The 18,392-nt window shown below is 38.2% G+C and overlaps 1 protein-coding gene across 3 annotated transcripts in view; it reads left to right on the top strand.

Annotated features, from left to right (window-relative positions):
• Nucleotides 1–309: 309 nt before the first annotated feature.
• Nucleotides 310–18,392, top strand: part of LOC149219166 (ribulose-1,5 bisphosphate carboxylase/oxygenase large subunit N-methyltransferase, chloroplastic-like) — a 318,086-nt gene continuing 300,003 nt past the window's right edge. For 2 of the 3 annotated variants that reach the window (XM_089384288.1, XM_089384289.1), the window contains exon 1: nt 310–989. In XM_089384288.1, the coding sequence (XP_089240414.1) occupies nt 813–989 (177 nt within the window). In that variant the 5' untranslated portion in view covers nt 310–812. The remainder of the gene's footprint in view (nt 990–18,392) is intronic. The other variant, XM_089384287.1, reaches the window with a different exon arrangement.

Raw genomic sequence — 18,392 nt, 5'->3', positions numbered from 1 at the left:
TATTATATATATGTATATAATCTTACTTATTAATACAAATAAAAAAATTTAAAAATTAATCACGACAAACAATGCATTTACGCAATATTAAAAAAATAATCGTGATCTTTAACAATTTAATCACTTTATCGTCAAAGGGGACCTCTAACAAATAATTTTCAATGGTTAATGTCCATCGATGTGGGTCCTCCACTAAGAAAATTGAAGATGGATATTGTTAATTAATGCAATTAAACTTAAGTTTAATGTAATTAAACTTAAAAAACCGAAGGGAAATTTTTTAGTACGTTGGGACCTCCATGGCTTTGGAATTTTAGGCATCCGGCCGCTGCCTTGGGAGCATTTCGGTTTTTCTTGGTTGAAATGACGTTAGGATGCTCGAATATTAAATAAAGATGGAGAAGCGTAAAGGGTGAGGTCAGAAAGGACATCCCATCATAGCAGTCGGGCAGTGCGGAGACAAGTTCAGTTCAAACACAACAGCAGCTTCCAGCTTCTCGTTTCTATAATATCGAACATTAAATGAAATCATTCAATGCCCTCTGGGACTCTCAAAATCCTGGACAAGCCAATAGTCAGAGATCAGAATGTTTGTGAAGACACGGGGATGATAAAAATTTGTTCAGCCTAAACTTATGCAGGTCAGGACTTCCCTTTATTGCATGGTCTTGGGTTCTGCAACATTGGTAGGTTCTCACAACAGTGGAAGCTGAACATCTTGACTGATGCCCTGGCTTTATTGCTGAGATTATGGCAGTGGAGAATACTGCTTTTGGAGGGAAGGCCTATCTGGTTCTTTGATTTGTGTTAGGATGACAACAGGTGTGAAGCATGGTGATCAGAAAAGAAAGAAAGTCAGACCTAAGAAAGTGGATATGAATGTGAAGGTGGGAGTATGGTGTAGGTCAAGGAGTAGCATGATATGTTTGCCCCACACCAGTGCTGTCTGTTCTGGATTTCAGACCCGTGCTACTCACAGAGTGCCTCAGGTAGTGCTTACTGTTACAGCTCTTTTATGTATGGTTTTACACAATTTAAACATGTTTTAGTGGCTAAGACATCCAATGCGTTTGTTTGCTAACTACCTGGCTCTTTACATTATCTTTAATGAATGGCCAATTCTTAAAGTTGTATTTAATTTCCTTTTTAACATTTTGGCCCTGTTTGGTTCTATTTCACCAGCCTTGCTTTCTGTAGCCCAAATAATTACTTTTCAAATAATTCTGAGAATCTGGGACTGTTTGAAGTTATAACTCCAGCTGAAAGATAGGCTTCTGTTTTAAATGTTAGCTTATATTTGAAAATCTGGGTATTTCGGGCCTTACATACACACAGTCTCAACTCTCAGACCAAGTAACCAAAAACGAGAAACGAGAACGGGAGAAACACCATCCGAAGTTTTCGCATATAAGAAACGTATATTTTGTATATTAAGAATTACTCATATCTAACCTTGTATATACAAAAATATTACCAAACAGAGCATGTCCGAAGGAAGATTACATATCGTAGATAGTGCAGTTCGAACGAGACCTGCAGTATACTTTTATTTTTATTTTTTCTTCCGTTTGCTAAATTCATGGGGTTTTGATCAACCTTCACATAATGTGAGTGCTTTAAAAGTACATTTTTTTGCCGACTGTTATATGCCTAGTGGGTGACAAGCAGGGCTAGAATTAGTTTGAAGAAATAAAGTAAATTCAGTCACTGTAAATTAATAAAGAAAAAAAAAATTATTTTTCTTTGTTGCTACATGATGAGTGCTTTAACAGTAAACTCTATTGCCAACCGTTCTATGCGGGGTGGATGACAAGCAGAGATAGAATTAGTTCGAAGAAATAAAGCAAATTCAATCTATATATATATCTTTCTTTGTTGCCACACTAAAAGTAAGAGTAAGAGTGTAGTTTAATTATTGGATGTTTTTGATTTTATCTGGGCATATTTTTTAGTGGATTTTGTTCAAAATTTCTGTTGGATTTCCAAAAATTTTAAGTTAAAACTCTGTAATCTACACAATCTAAATATCCTAGAAATTTTTCAGGGTATGAATCCATCTATATATTCAAAAACACATGAAAAATCACAATTTCACCAAAAAAAAAATTCTAATAAGATTCTAACGAAAAAAGCCAATGCATCAAATAGTTAGACTGCAGTAAGTTCAAACCTTTAACATATGACAACAAGCTATTCAAACCTTTAACATATGACAACAAGCGATTTACAGTATTACATATGTTTTCCTGACTATATGTATATCTCAAGAGCTTCTAACATATCCTATGCAAAATGCAAATAAACCTAATAATCTAGATCGTCAGGCTCATTTGCTAGAATAGTTGCTGAGCTTGAGCCACTACTTTGGTCAACGGCTGGGCGGCATTATCTAGCGTGTCTTCCGGATTGTCCAGAAAATATTTCCAATATGCAGAAATTTGTGTATTATGGTTCTTCATAGTAAATCTAAAGAAAAATGATTCGACTTAGGATTCAGGAAGGCTTACCAGTTTGAGAATCTGGATTCTTGAGAGTAGTTGCTGAACAGGTTTTGTAGATATGCCACTGAAAATCCAGCAAAATTCATTTGGCTTTGATACAAAATTTCAAGAAAGCGGTGGAAATAGAGAGATCTTTTTCAAAATGTCTGTGCAGAACATCCATCATAATTCTTATAGTCAAGTTACAGAAGATTCTGAGAAATATTCAAGAACAGTCTGCGTTGTAAAACAAGATGAGAAGAGGTGAATGGGTTATTGGGGGACTTGGGTACCTTCGTTCCCATTGTAATTGCTGTCACATTGGTGAATGGACTTGATTTGGGCACCACATTGATACTCACGGGGGTCTACAGCATCATCACAGGCCTGTTTTTTGGAGTTCCCATGCCTGTCTACCCCGTGTAGGCTGTTGTTGCAGTGGCAATCAGTGAAGGAATGCATCTGACCATTTCGGAGATAAGGGCATCAGGGATTTGCACCGCAGATCCTCTGTTAGGCATGGGAGTCAAAGCTTGACTACCTAAACGAGAAAATCATCACCAAGCATTTGATTTATCAGCAGTTTGAGATCTCTGGTTATAACTTACGAATCATGATTACATTACAAACTTGAGTAGGGATTCAAATGAACAATCTCTATAACCCAAAAACTTACCAGGAAACTGGAGCATAAGCCGAGCAGTTTGGAGCCAGCATCTGAACCCTGAATGAAACTATGAACAATGGGTTCTGGGCGACTCTCCTCAATGATGGGTGATTTTCCTCCATCAATCTCGTCAACCAAACAGCCTCATATTTCCCTTTTACAATCTCCTCAACCGCCCAGCTGAGCATCAGTCTCCTTCATGATTTTGTCAATCTTTAGCTGCTGCAAACCTAGGATTCGAACATTGGAGGCTTATGGAAGTATGTGACAGTCTAACAAAATAGAATGACCACTGCACCAGTAATTTATGGCGATATACGAAAGCCTATGGTGGAAATGTGCCCGCTTAAACTAGGCTTAGGTTAGTTCTACATTTCCTGTTGTATTTTTTTCTCTTCTTTATGCTTCTTAATAATAAACGGATCAAAATATGAGGAAAACCGAAAATGCTTTCTAGATATGGAATTGGGTAATGGAGAGATGGTATAACGTTTTTACAGAAATGGTCATAAGAAGCGATCCATTCCTCAAGAAACGGTTTTGTGACTCTAGAAACAAAAACGACATTTTTTGTTCCATCCCATTTCTAAGTCATTTTTCTACAGAACATGAGCTCCGGTTCTGTTTCTGGTAACAGAGCTCTTAGGGTGTTGCACTGTATGTGGACTGATTATCTTGAACTCCATGCTCTGAATCTCTGATGTCAAATTAAAACAAAAAAATAAGTCAACCGGGGTTTGGTTCACAGGTGAGGTTGATTGACTTTTAAACCATTTACCGGGGTTCAATTGTTGCTGTGGTCTGCCTCACTTGATTGGCATGTCAAAAAGGGCTGATGTCAGGTGCAAGTCTTTGTGAATTTGACAGAATAGGTACCTCTCAGACCTGGCATCTGTGCTAAAGGAAGTATTTGTTATGTAGTGCAGCCCCCAACCCTCATGGCATGATCATCTGTTCTACTCAACAGGTAATTCTTTTCGAGAGAATTTTATGTCTAATGATGAGGCTCAAACCATGTGGGCTAATCAATAATCGAGGTTATAATTATAATTTTTTTATTCTTTTTCTGATAGCCTCAATAATCCACTACTCGTAGTGTATATCTGTCTGCTAACAAACAATGCGGCAGCAGTGAACTAGGAACATTCCTGAAATGCCATTGAATGTCTTCATTTAGTTACCCAGAAACAGAGAATGTGACTATTGTTTGGATTGCAACCTTATTTCCTTCCGTGTTTTAACTGTAGTAATTCTTTTTGTAATAAAAAAGGCTATATCATATTCATAATGGTACAGATTTACAAATTGGGCTGGTCATGTCTAGCCCCTGAAAGAGTTTGGACCTGGCCATTAATATCAGCAGTAGATTTCTGGCCATTCCTAAAGCAAAAGGACAGAATGGTATCATAATTACTATATGCTTAGGCTTTGCATTTTTCCATTTACGTTAAGAAAAGCCAAATGAACACTTTATAACGAGTCTTGAGAAGCATGTGAAGGATGAACAATCTTCAGTTGCAGAGAAATAATCACCAGACCCAAGCAATGCCATTCAGCCCATCGGTATTGATCTCCATCCTTGGAGCCTTTAGCCAGAAAACCCTTGTGGATGGTAGTTGGGACTTTTCATGCATATACTAACTGTATCACTAAAACTATTAACCACATGCAAGGCTTGCCTCAAACAGAAACTGTTGGAAATCTAGTTGAAACAAAAAAGAAAAATTATCAAACCTGGAGTTCAATGTGGTAGTCATCATCAGAAACTAGGAGAGATTGAGCTTTGCATGCTGCTGGATGGAGTAGGCTGCTCACTCATATCCTTCATTCTATGCAGCATCTTCAGAATGTGGCAGATTCAAGTTTTGAGCCCTGAGGTTTCTGCAGCTTGCTCCTGGATGGTAGTCTTCAGGATGTCCAATTCGTCCTCAATTGTTTGGATTCCCTCCTCCATTTCACATTTCACCACTAAATTTTGTGTGAAGGTATCCAATGCATCATGAACACCTTCCATCACTCTATGATATAGTATGCCCCATGGGCTTCATTGATCAAGTAGCAACTTTATCCAGTTATGTTTGCTAGCATAACATCCAATGGAAAAAAAATCAACCTCCACTGAACATTGATACAGTTTGCAACTTCCGCCTGCCTCGGGCGTGGCTTGAGTCCTTTTAAGGCTGTATTTCTGTCCACTCCAGGGATTCTCCGCAGACTTCATTTTCTTCGCATTCGTTGGGCGTTCTTCAATCAGCTTCACTTGATCATCGATCTGCATAATGTATCGGTTTGCCTTCTTCTGCTCCTTCTCTTCCATCTCAATATTCCTTTGCTTTTCTTCATAGACGATATTTGTGAAGTCGGGTTTGATTAACACATGAGATGAAATGTCTTTGCATGATGATGAAATCTAGGCATATATAGATATTTCCTTTTGGTTGAAACCCTAGCATGGTCTAGGTCGAATATATTAATGTTGATTGACATATGATATGCTTATGTATGGTTATGAATTCCTAGATATATGTTGACCTAGTTATTGATGGTCATGAGTCTTAGGACTTAATGGAAGTCCTTGTTTCAGGATTTAATGGAAGTCCTTATCTGAGATTCTAGGATGGATGATATCTAGAAATCTAGGGTGTTATAGCTGAAACCTAGTAAAGTTAAACTATTTAGTATGTGTGATATAACAATCTGAAATCTATTTAAATGATTGTTGGAAAATGAGAATCTAGGGTTTTGCAGTTAAATCCTAGTAATGACATTGTCTGGTATGAAATGTAACAATCTGAGATCTATGTATTTAATGATTGTTGAGATTGTGGAATTCTAGGATTTTGGAGTTAAACCTTAGTCAAAGTAAAATCTTCGAAATATGATGATTTGAGATTTGTGTAAGATTGTCGAAATCGTGAAAATAGAATTCTAAAGTTTTTAGAGTTGAAACCTTAGTTGAAATCTTTGATGAATATTGTCTATATGATAATTTGAGATTTGTTGAAATTTGAGTTTTTGGTTGAGATTGATGATTGAACGGAAATCTAGGGTTTGTATCTAATCCTAGTGATAGCTAGTCATGTTAGTGATGGTTGATTGAAAATCTAGGGGTTAGAACTAACCCTAGTGGACGTTGGTCAAGTTAATGACTAAGCTGTGATTGATTTTGATTAATTTGTTCCTATGAAATCTAGGATTTGTATGAATCCCTAGTGAGAAGTCTAACATATATGTTTTGAAAGGTTGTTAGATACTTTTTAGATCTATATTTGTGTGAATTGTTTCTAGGGTTTGCTACATGTTGTAGTAAGGTATCTCATACCTGTGGAAGACATATTGAAACCCTAGATAGAATGAATGTTGTTATAAAGTAACCTAGGTGTTGATTTTGGGTAGCATCGGATGTGCTCTAAGCCTCAAATTTTACAGGGAGGCTTGGGCACATGTATTCCAAAGAACACAGAAAGCGTTTTGGGATGGTGGAGTTTCAGTTGGTTCCATGGAGTGTTGATTCAACGGATGCAGTGGTTAGTAGAGCTAGAATGTGAGCAGTGCAGAGCAGAGAGGGAGTAGTGCGAGGAGGCATAGTGAAGAGCTTCAACAATGCAGTGGCTTCAGAGGTAGCATGGGATTAGCAACAGTCAGGATTTCAGCAACGAGGAGTATCCACTAGATACTTGTACAGTTTTGGGTGTTTTTGGTTGCTTCTCTCAACAACTGAGATGCAGTGTTGGGTGGTAGGACCAACAACAACACGGATGTAGAGGGAGCTGCAATACAGATGTAGCATTGACATTGGCAGTGTCAAAGGTAGTAGTACAACGTTGATTTGGGGTAGCATCGGATGTGCTCTAGCCATGAAAATTGGTGGAGAGGCTAAAGCACATGAGATCTCCAAGACCGAGAAACGGTTTGGGGAAATTCCACCCGGTTAGAGAGATATTAATATAATTATTATTTTTAATGGGGTTCCTAACTCTATACTTAGGAAAATTAAAATATTAATGGGTATTAATATAAAACTGAGTGAGAAGGTTCTAAATGACATGGATCAAGCCAAATCTAATCTTAGCTGTTTATTAGAGACTTAATCTCGACCGTTGAAGACTCAACAGGAAAAGTATAAGAGGAGGCTTGAGGGTCAGTTGGAGATACACCAAGATTGATCAATCAATTCGATTTTTTGGAGCGGGGTTTGCTGAGAGATATCGAACAAGTGATCTAAGTTGCAGCGAGGGGCAATGAGTACATAGCAGAGAGGCAGAGATAGTGCCAGAGGGCCAGCGCAGTGATTGAGGAGGCTACGCAAAGTCAGCAGGAGCCACGCAGAGGCAGCCAGAGACTACGCAGAGAGGTTGAGGGGCCTGCGTGGGTGATGCAGAAGGCCAGAGTGCTGACGCAGAGGGTTCTAGTAACTTCCAGAGCTACGAAGAGGCTAGCAGGGCTAACGCAGAGGCTTGGAGAAGCGCCGAAAAGATTTTTGTGGGGCAGACTAGTGCTGAGAAGCTGAATATCTGCTTTCGAAAAGAGGTATTACTGCCTTGTAGAAATCTCTGTTGGGTGAGCTAGTTTGGCACCCTAGTTGTACTCAAGAAAGCTGCTTAATAATAAAACTCTCAGAACTGCTGCATCGGTTTTCCTGCATTGGGTTTTTACGGGGACGATTGTCCAAAAATAACAGTGTCCCTTGTGTGTTTGTCTATTATTTCAGTTGACGATCTGTATATGAGTTGAGACTGCATTTGTGTTTATTTTCAGTATTTATATGGTTAAATAACTTGTTAAGGAACAAACAAGTAGGTGAAATAAACCAGATAATGCAGTAGGAATTTCTGAAGTGTCAGATTTAGAAATTTCAACATACAGTAGCAGCAGCAGTGCAGTGGTTGGTGGACAACAAGTTAGACATCAACAGCGCAAAGACGATACTTAAGAGTTAGAGTAGTATGCAGAGAGGCAGTGTATTGCTAGAGCACATTCCTCGCTAAGAGGGAGTGTTGATTTGGGGTAGCATTCGATGTGCTTTAAGCCTCAAATTTTGTAGGGAGGGTTGGGCACAAGTATTCCAAAGAACCCAAAAAGCATTTTGGGAAATTCCACCCAAAAGTGATTTTTTTTTCCCATAGGAAATCTGGGCAGATTAACCCCGAAAGGAATCTTTTAAAGCTCGTCGACCATACTAGCAGGGCCTAACCCCAAGGGCATCGAGGAGAATTGACCCTGTGACCTCCCGATCAGTGAGATACATAACAACGGGGACTCCACCAGTTGAGTTAACCCTTGGGGCTCACCTAGAAGTGATTTTATTAAAATAATTAATATTTTTAATGGGGTTCCTAAGTCTAAACTTAGGAAACTTAAAATATAAATGGGTATTAATCTAATCAGGGGTGAAACTTCTAGAAAAAGACACGGATCAAGCCAAAATGATCTAAGCCTTTGATTATGATTTAATCTAGGTTGTTGGTTGTCCAACAGGAAGATATAAGAAGGGGCTTGAGGGTCATTTGAAAAACACACAGAGAGATTGAGAAAATCGATTTTCTTAACTGAGAAGTTCTCAGGAGGAAAATCGATTGAGGAGATCTTGCAACAAAGGGGCAGTGAGAATACGGGAGAAGGAATTTCTGGAGAGTAGCAGGCAGAGGGAGAACAGAAAGACGTCCAGAGGAAGGCTGACGTTGGCCTACGCAGTGTTGACACAGAGGCAACGCAGTCATTGATGGGAAGTCAAGTTCCTGATGAGGGAAGTCGAAATTCAGTTGTTGGAATCCAGAGTGTGAGTCTGGGAGGCAGAAGGTCGATTTCTCAGCCAACAAAGTATCCAGAGGAGAGGCAACGTAATACCTAGGAGGGGTGACGCAAAAACTGCCCAGGATGACGCAGTTCTGCGTAGAGGCCACGTAGAAGGTGACGCAGAGCCTCCAGAGTAGTAGGACCAGTCACTGATTCTCCAGTGACAGGGTGAGATCATTTCACACGTCTTTTGTTCAATATTCTCTCTCTATCGAATTGCTAGTTGAGCATCCTAGAATTGTACTCAGAATTTCTCCTGCATAATAATAAACCCTAAGAGCTGCTACACCAGTTTTCCCGCATTGGGTTTCTGGGGGCGTTTTGTCCAAAAATAACTGTGTCCTATGTGTTGTATTTTTCTTTCTTGCTCAGTATTTTGTTTCTGCATATATGTTAATTAAGTGAAAGTTGCAGATTTATTTGCTTCAATATTTACTGTAGAGTACAATAAATAACTTGCATGAATTAACAAGTAGGAGAAGTAACATCAGTTTGCTGCAGTAGGGATTTCGGCTTAGGAATTTTCACACTAGGGTGTATGACAAAGTCCCTAGCAAGATGTTGAAGAGTATATGTCTCTTGTTTGTAATTAAGTTTGGGTATCTGATATGTATAAAGTTGAAATGCTTCCGTAACTTTGATATGGCTAACATCAGACTTCTATAGATTTGGTTGTACTTACTGTTAAAGTTGTGCAGGTACACAATCTTCAATTTGGTGAAGATGTTCATGTCAAATTCTGTAGCTAGGTTTTCCTTGCAATCTTTAATGAACCTGGATGAACTTGTCAAGAAAAGGTCATCCACATATAACACCAGAATTAGAGGCTCATTCTCTACAATCAGATAGTAGAGGTTGGGATCTGCATCACTCTTGACGAATCCCATCTCCTACAATTAACCATCAATTCGACCGTACCATGCTCTAGGTGCGTGTTTAAGCCCATACAAGGCTTTCTTCAACCTACATACATGAGTTTTCTTCTCATGTGTCTCAAAACCCTCTGGTTGTTCAATGTATACTTCTTCTTCTATTACCCCGTTCAAGAATGCAGTCTTGACATCCATCTGGTGAATCTCCCACCCCATCTGTGCTGTCAGGGATATCACGGGTCTAATAGAAGTATACCTGGCTACTGGGGCGAAGGTTTCTTCGTAGTCTATCCCTTCCTTCTGAGCATACCCCTTAACCACGAACCTGGCTTTGTATTTTTCCACACTGCCATCTGCAGCATATTTGACCTTGCAGATCCATCTCAAACCTACAACTGGTCTGTCTTGAGGCCTAGGTACCACTTCAATTATGGAACTGTATTCCTCCACCATAGCATCTACCCATACTTGATGCTGAACGACCTCCTGAAAACTAGAGGGTTCTCCAACCTGAGCCACCAAGGCTTGGTATCTATCTGGTTGTCTGCGCTTCCTTTTCTTGTTCCTAGGAGCTCTAAATCCTCTGCATCTCGTAGTATCTGTCGAAGTTCCTGGCTCGTTCTTCCACTGGTAGTGGGTAGATCTATTTGCTCCTCCTCCTGAGATTCCACCCGCTGTGATGCCTCTGGATTCTTGTCCTTTGGACAAATACTGGTGCTGGTTTCTACTGGTCAAAGTGGCTGGACCAATGGATCATCCTTTGATTGCTTTTCGAAAGGCATTTCTCGGGATTTCCTAAAAGCTCTGTCCTCCATGAATTTTACATCCCGTTGTACTACAATCTTTCTATTTCTCTGAAGGTAGATTCTATATGCCTTAGCATTCTCGCCATATCCCACAAGATATCCTTTTTTTTTTTTCCAGTTTGATCCAATGTCTTCCTCTTTTTTTCGGGTATGTGGCGGTATGCCAAACTCCCAAATATCCTGAAATGACTCACTTCAGGCTTCTTGCCGGTGAAGACACTCTCTAGAGTAATCTTACCTAATGCCATGTGATGAGTCCTGTTCTGAACATATACTATTGTGCTGCATGCTTCTGCCCATAGAAATTTGGGCATATCCTGATCATACAACATTGCCCTCACTGCTTCAACAATAGCTCTGTTCTTCCTCTCAGCTATTCCATTATGCTCCGGATTATATGGAGCTGTCCATTCTCTTCTGATGCCTTCCCTTGTGTAGAAATCAGTGAAGTCCTTATCAATGTATTCTCCACCATTGTCTGAGCGCAACACTTTTATCCTCTTCCCTGCCAGATTCTCAACTAGAGCTTTAAACTCTTTGAATCAATCAAAAACCTCATCCTTGGTTTTTAGAAATTAGATCCAAGTCTACCTGGAATGGTCATCACTGAAGGTGACAAAGTATTTGGCACCACTAAGAGCTTTTGTGGACGTAGGTCCGCAAATATTTGAGTGTATCAATCCCAGAACACTCTTTGCCCTACTGTTACTTCTGGAATAAACCGATTTGGCGTACTTGTCCAGTACACAGCCTCTACATACATCGTTTCATTTGGTACTTAATTCTGGAACTCCTGTGACGGTTCTTTTGAGAATTCTTAGAGCTCCATGGTGTAAGTGCCCCATCCTTCTGTGCCATAGTTCATTCAAATCTTTTTGACCACTGCTGCCTATTAGTGCCCTTGGAGATTCTAGCTGTAACTTATACAGTCTGTTACTATTGACTCCAATTTGGGCCTTCTTCTTCCAACTCGGATGTTTGACATATACTTTCTTCCCAATGAAGTAAGCATCATAGCCCTTTTTCTGTAACTGAGATACAAAGAGTAAGTTCATCCCCAATCCAGGCACATGCAACACATTGGTAGCTTGAAGTTGATCCCCTGCTTCTGTTTGAAAAACTACAGCACCTCTTCCTACGAGGGTACATTTTGACTTATTTCCCATGGTGATTTGGAAGTTCATCTGTTCTTCTTGATAGCTCGAGAAACATTCTCGTATTCCCATCATGTGCATAGAAGCTCCACTATCAATATACCAAACCTTAGAGGAAGCATAACTTGCCAAGCAGGCGACTTATTCTTCTAGTCTGGAAGCTAACACAAAATTGTCGTGATCCATTATATTCTTCGTGCTTTCCTCTTTCCTGGGAGAACTGCGTGAGTCCTTTTGAGTTGCTGCTCTAGCATTATGTTCACAACTCATTGCAGATTCTCTAATCCTGTTGCCCAATCTCTGCTTTGATACCATGTGAAAATTTCTTACACGAAATTTTACTGTAGTAACTGATTTATTTCTCCTACTTATTTTCCTCAATAAGTTATTTACAAAACCCTTCAGTAAACATCAAAGTAAATTCTGCTACAGTTGTCATATAATAGCATAGAGAAAATAACATTGAAATACAAGCACAAGAATCAATCACATCAACACTGTTATTTTTGGACAATAGTCCTCGGAAAAACCCAATGCAGGAATACTGGTGCAGTAGATGAGGGTTTATTTATTATTCTTCAACAACAATCTCTTTACAAGGAATGATTTGCAGAACATAGAGAAATCTTTGAGAAAACACCTGAGATAATTTTCCTCCATCCTTTGGAGAAATTTTGACACCCAAGAGACCCCTCAGCCTCCATTGTGTCACCTTTGCATCGTCTTTATGTGAGGACTGCGTCCCTTGCTGCGCTGCCTCTCTGAGTTGTCCCTCTGATGCACTATGTCCCCTCCTCCTAAGTCTCCGATTGATGCTAATAACCTCCTCTTTCTTCACCTTGCAACTCTCCCTCTGAAATTGAACTCTTACTCCTTGAGAATCGATTTCCCTCGGGTTACTGAGTATTTTCCCGGTGTATCTCCAAATGACTCTCAAGTCTTCCTTCATACTTTTCCTGTTGAGATATCAATGACCGTGATCTAATCTCTAATCAACGGCTAAGATTAAATTAGACTTGATTCTTGTCTCTTAGAAGCTTCTCACCCATATTTTCATTAATACCCATTGATATTTTAATTTTCGTAAGTTTAGACTTATGAACCCCATTAAAAATATTAATTATTTTAATAAAGTACAATTCGGGTGGAATTTCACCAAATGATTTCCGGGTCTCGGAGATCTCATGTGTTCTAGCCCCTCGACAAAATTTCGGAGCTAGAGCTCATCCGATGGTACCCAAAAATCAACATCCTTATATAGAAAAATGAGAGATCCAGATCCCCCTCCAAGTGGAAAACAACTAGGTCGAAAGAAGTGCACAAAATTGACTTGACCCTAGAGAATAACAACTAGTTGTTGTTGTTGTTTTTTTTTTTTTTTTTTTTGTACTTATTTACGGTGGAATTGGCAACAGGGGCAGCTTCGCTACTCGCGTTACATGGGATTGATTCCGACCGCTACCTCTATAACCACTGGGCGTTGCGCCCGCCCCTCTCCACAACACCGAGTTAGTCCGGGGGAATTGAACTCGTGACCTTCAGTAAGGAGCCCACATTTCTAACAAACTTCACCGCATTGTGATTACCAACTCACCTACCCCCGTGGGGTTGAGAATAACAACTAGTTGATGCTTGATCCATGCCAAAATTTAATCTTGTCCCTTGATTAGGAAGAAGAAATTTGCCAAAAAATAAAATTTTCAATTTTTTTCCTTGAAAAATCCCCCTTCAATTAACCACCATGGTCCAAAAGTTTGATTTAAAAAAAAAATCAATTTTTTCCTTTGATAAAGGGCCTCAAAAATATTTTTCAATTTCTTTCCTTGAAATTCCCTCATTCAATTTGACCACTTGGACTAGAAAATGATTTCCCTTAAAAAATAGATTTTTTCTCTTCAAAACAACTCTTCTTGTGGACCAACAAATTCTTTTTGGACCAATCTTCCTCGGGAATGAGTCTTTCAAATTTGATCTTCCTTGGAAATGACCATATTCTCAATAATTTGATTTTTCCCACTTGGAGAGAAAATTATTTCCTCTCATTTATTTTTTTTGACCATTTTCTGGCTAATTATTTAGCCATTTTTGTCGGAAAAGAAGATAAAATTATGAGTACTCTACCTCCTTCAACTTCTATAGACAATACATTTTTCAATTTACATCAAAATATTTATTAAAATCCCGACCAGTGGGAAATTTTAATAATTAACAATAGACACTTAGACTTTACCAAATTTTGCAAGACTCAAGACATGATCTAGTATGATAATTTACATTAAGTCTATACATTAGTACTCACCTAAGAATTCACCATCGAGCCCCACCCTAGCTTTCTGGTATGTTTGGGAGAAAAACTCCGCTAATTATTTGATGGTTAAGAAAAACACAAATAATTAGTCTAGGTTAAAAAACTTCCTAGAGTGAAACTCTTTGCTGAAAGTTGTTAAGCTTACCTAGGTGTGTTACATGGCTTTATAAGCATACTAGAATAATTTTTACAATGGCCACGCATGGCTATAAAATTTGGATTACAATATAAAACTAGAAGCTGAAGGATGATGATGAAATCTTCAAAACTCTGATTGCTTTTGAAAAACTTTGGAGTGTTCTCTGCTATAGGGTAGTTGACCCTTGTGTGGTCAACATCTGTCTCTACATGGGGACACATTGCTTTGTTGAAGGAATGTGAGAATCCATAATCTGAACCCAAACAAAACAAGTTATATTAGGTAGTAGAATCATTTTTACAATGGCCACACATGGCTGTAGAATTTGGATTACAATATAAGACCAAAAGCTAAAGGCATGGCTATAGAATTTGGATTACAATATAAGACCAGAAGCTAAAGGATGGCGATGAAATCTTCAAACTCTGATTGCTCTTGAAAAATTTGGAGTGTTCTCGGCTATAGGGTAGTTGACCCTTGTGTGGTCAACATCTTGGCTCTACGTATGGACACGTTGCTTTGTTGAAGGAATGTGAGAATCCATAATCTGCACCCAAACAAAACAAGTTATATCAGGTAGTTATCCATTCAAACATAAACCAAAAATCATCATATAATATCAATGTTGGAATATAAATTCTATTCTAATGTACGAAAAAAATGACATGTAAGCACTGAAATGAAATCTAATCTACTAATTGAAATGACAAAGAGTAGGGTTAGAAATACGATACAAAGGATGCCCAGTGGCATCAAATGTCATCTTATTAGAACAACTTGAGCATTTGGCCATTTGCAGGAAAGTCAAGTGGTTCACCATCCAGTGTGCTCAAGCGAAATGGATTTGGTCCGACATTTGCTCTGATGATATAAGGTCCCAGTCACAAGCTATTGAACTTTCCATGACTACTCGACTTCTCATTCCTGCGATCCCAAAGCAGTACCAAGTCTCCCACCTGAAAAAGTGTTAGTTTTTGTAGCATGAGATGGTGTTCTAGTCTCGAAACCTTGTGGAGAGGCTAAAACATATGAGTTCTCCAAAACCCAGAAATCATTTATGGAAATTCCACCTAGAGATAGCTCAATTAAAATAATTGACCATCATTTAAATTTTTCCTAAGTTTAACTTAGGAACACTGGTTAATTAATATTATATAATTGAGAAAGGTGAGAATTCTGGAAACTCACACGGATTGACTTGGAGATGATCTTAGCCATCGATTAAGTTTTAATCTTGGTCGTTGGAGTCCCAACTGGAGATTATAAGAGGAGGTCGATGGGTAGATGGAGAACACACTAGTTGCAGATACTTAGTGATCAAGGCAGTTTGATTTCCTAGTGGCAGGTGATTCAATAGTGAGATCGAGCCAATGATCGAGTAATAGGTCGCAGAGGAGCAACTTAGAGATTCTCTGGAGATGTTTCCTTTTCTAGGGGAGTCGGAAGAGGAGGCCGAAACTATTCTTTAGGAGGCTGCACAAGGGCCGCATAGAACCTCAAGAGGGGCAGTTTGATTTGGTTGTGGAGCAGGTCGTTTCAAGTGTCGGAAGCCGAGAAATTTCCAGAGGGCTTGGCTAGAGATTTCTGGTAGCAGAGAAAGGCAGGATGCTTGATTCAGAGGGAGTTCTGGGTTGAGCGTATAGGGGACTACGCAGAGGTGGACGCAAATCATTCTAGGGGTCAATTTTTGAGCCCAGACTGAGCCAAGATTGCTTGGAGAGGAGGGTAAATTCCCTTAGATGTTTTTGCTAGTGTTTCTCTCAGATAGAAACACTAGTTTGGGGTCATTTTATTGTACTCAAAATTTCTGCTATTGCATAATAATAAAACCTTCAATTGCTACACTGATTTTCCTGCATTGGGTTTTTTTAGGGACATTTGTTCAAAAATAATTGTCAATTTTATGTGTGCTAGCATTTTTCAATTCCTATTTTTGCTTCCACATCTTTTTTATGGTGAAGAAATTGTAGTGTGAATAATTCGTTATTTTTTCCGTAAACAAAATAAACTGCATAATTAATTTATCAGTTAGAAGAATTATTTCCAGTCGCTGCATTTTAAAGAATTTTCACAAAAAGGTCTAACGCGAGAAGATTTACCAATTTTTTCTTAACATTAGATCGATTTTTACAAATATTATCAAAAGCTTTCCTACGAGTTTCATCCACCCTCTGGTCAATTCGATGCTAGACAACATCTTTTTCATTAGTGAAATGTTGAAGGAGTTAATAAGCTGGCAATATAAGGTGTGTTACCCACCACCTGTGGGTGACACATGTTGTACTCATTTTGTCAAAGTTCTAAGGAAGCGGAAGTACCAAATTTTTCAACAAGGTCAGATCATATATCAACAGTTCATGTGTCATTGTAAATCCATTCTGCAAGTTATGTAATGTAAATGATACTAGTAAGGCCGTGAGTATATGTAACAACCTAGGTAAGCCTATAATTTTGATGGCGGATTCCATCCTAGGAGGTTTTTTAATCTCGTTAATTACCTGTGTTTCTAGACACGACTAATCATAAGAGTTTTTTCCCTCCAGCTTAAACCCCAAAGCTAGGGTGAAATTTATTGTTGGAATCTTGGGTGAGTCCTAGTGTTTTTAGTCGAGTCTGATGTAAAAGTGATTTGGGAATAATTTAAGCTAGTTGGCTTAATTATTTTATTACAAATCACTTGGTCTACTAGATCATATTGTGTCGCAGATGGGTTATGTGTCTTGAGGGTCTAAGCCAAATGTGTATTCCCCCTTTGAGGGTTGTAAATGTAAAATCTTATGTATTAGAGGGTGGAAAAATAATTAAATCCCCTCATGTGTAAATTAATTAATTTTTCTGGCAAAATAAAATTAAATCCTAAGCTAGAAAATTAATTAATAAAGTCAAAATTAAGTTGTCTTAGGAAAAATAATTCTCCAAGTGGAAAAATTCGTGGGTCCTAAAGGAATCAATTTTTAAAGGTCCCCCACCAAGGAAATATTTCAAGAAAATTTGGACTCTTGGATGTTGGTGGTCAAGTCAAAGTCAAATTTTTGAGGAAATTAGTTCAAAATAATTAATTTTGAGCTGATAAAAATGGAATTAAATGATGAATTCGAAAATTCCTCAAAAATAAAAACTCAAGGGCCAAGATTAAAAGATCTTGAAGTGTTTATCAACGACCAAGATTATTTTGACAAGGATAAAAAAAACTAACCGGTATTTTTCCACTTGGAGGATAAATTTATAAATTAGAAAGTTATTTGAGTCTCTAGCATTTTGATCTCTGGCTCGAAAATTTCTGTTGAAGCAGTTTTGTAACTATTGTCCCGCTGGGAACTATTTTTTCAATCATAATAAAGACTTTGGGGTGATATTCAAGATGTTCTTGCTTATTGATTTGTGGTATGTGATGACTACAAGCATCTTTATGTTGTGGTGAATATTGGTAAGATTTGTTTTTTCATTAGATGGAAATAAAACCATACCATTGATAGTTTTGGGCTAAAATTAGGTGGTTTGATTCCCTATGTGATTTAAAAAATTATTTTTGAGATAAATTCATAGTGCTTGCAGGTACTCCAGTCCTTGGCCTCCAAGTTCACAAACTTGGGCAAGAATCACTATTGCTTGGATTCCAAATATTTCTATGGTGGATTAAATCTTTGCTAAGGCTATAGTATACATTGGGGCTTCTAAAATATTTTTAGCCATTCTTCAAAGAAAAACTCCATAAAAATATTTTTCTCAAAAATTTAAAATTTTCAAAATGCTTGTATATTTGTAAATCTTGTGAATAATTTTGTAAATCTAACTTGTAAATTATTTTTTTCTAACTTGGGTTTTGGGGATTTTTAGTGTTTTGTATATATTTGGAGTTTTGAATTTTGTACAGTGTTTGGGGTTTTGAAATTTAAATTTTTTATATTGGGTATTTGGGTTTCTTTTCAAAATTTGTTTCAGGATTGAGGAAGAAATTGACATTGGAGATCTCAGAAACCATAGACGTCTAGGGTTTTCAGGATATTTTTGTAGGTTGCTTATTTTCAAATCGGGGAAAAAACCCATTTTCTGAAGGCCCTGGCCCTTACCCAATCTAAAAGGCTAGTGTTTGGGATCTATTTTGAAAATATTAAGAAAGCCATAAGCCCTACAAGGACTAGATCTCATTGCAAACAAGGGTTTCTTCAA

The sequence above is a fragment of the Pinus tabuliformis genome, chromosome Q (genome assembly GCF_031772625.1).
Source record: "Pinus tabuliformis cultivar Carrire ecotype Pingquan chromosome Q, CPIR1, whole genome shotgun sequence".
In the NCBI taxonomy this organism is placed as follows: Eukaryota; Viridiplantae; Streptophyta; class Pinopsida; order Pinales; family Pinaceae; genus Pinus; species Pinus tabuliformis.
This window is presented reverse-complemented; position numbering and strand designations above follow the sequence as displayed.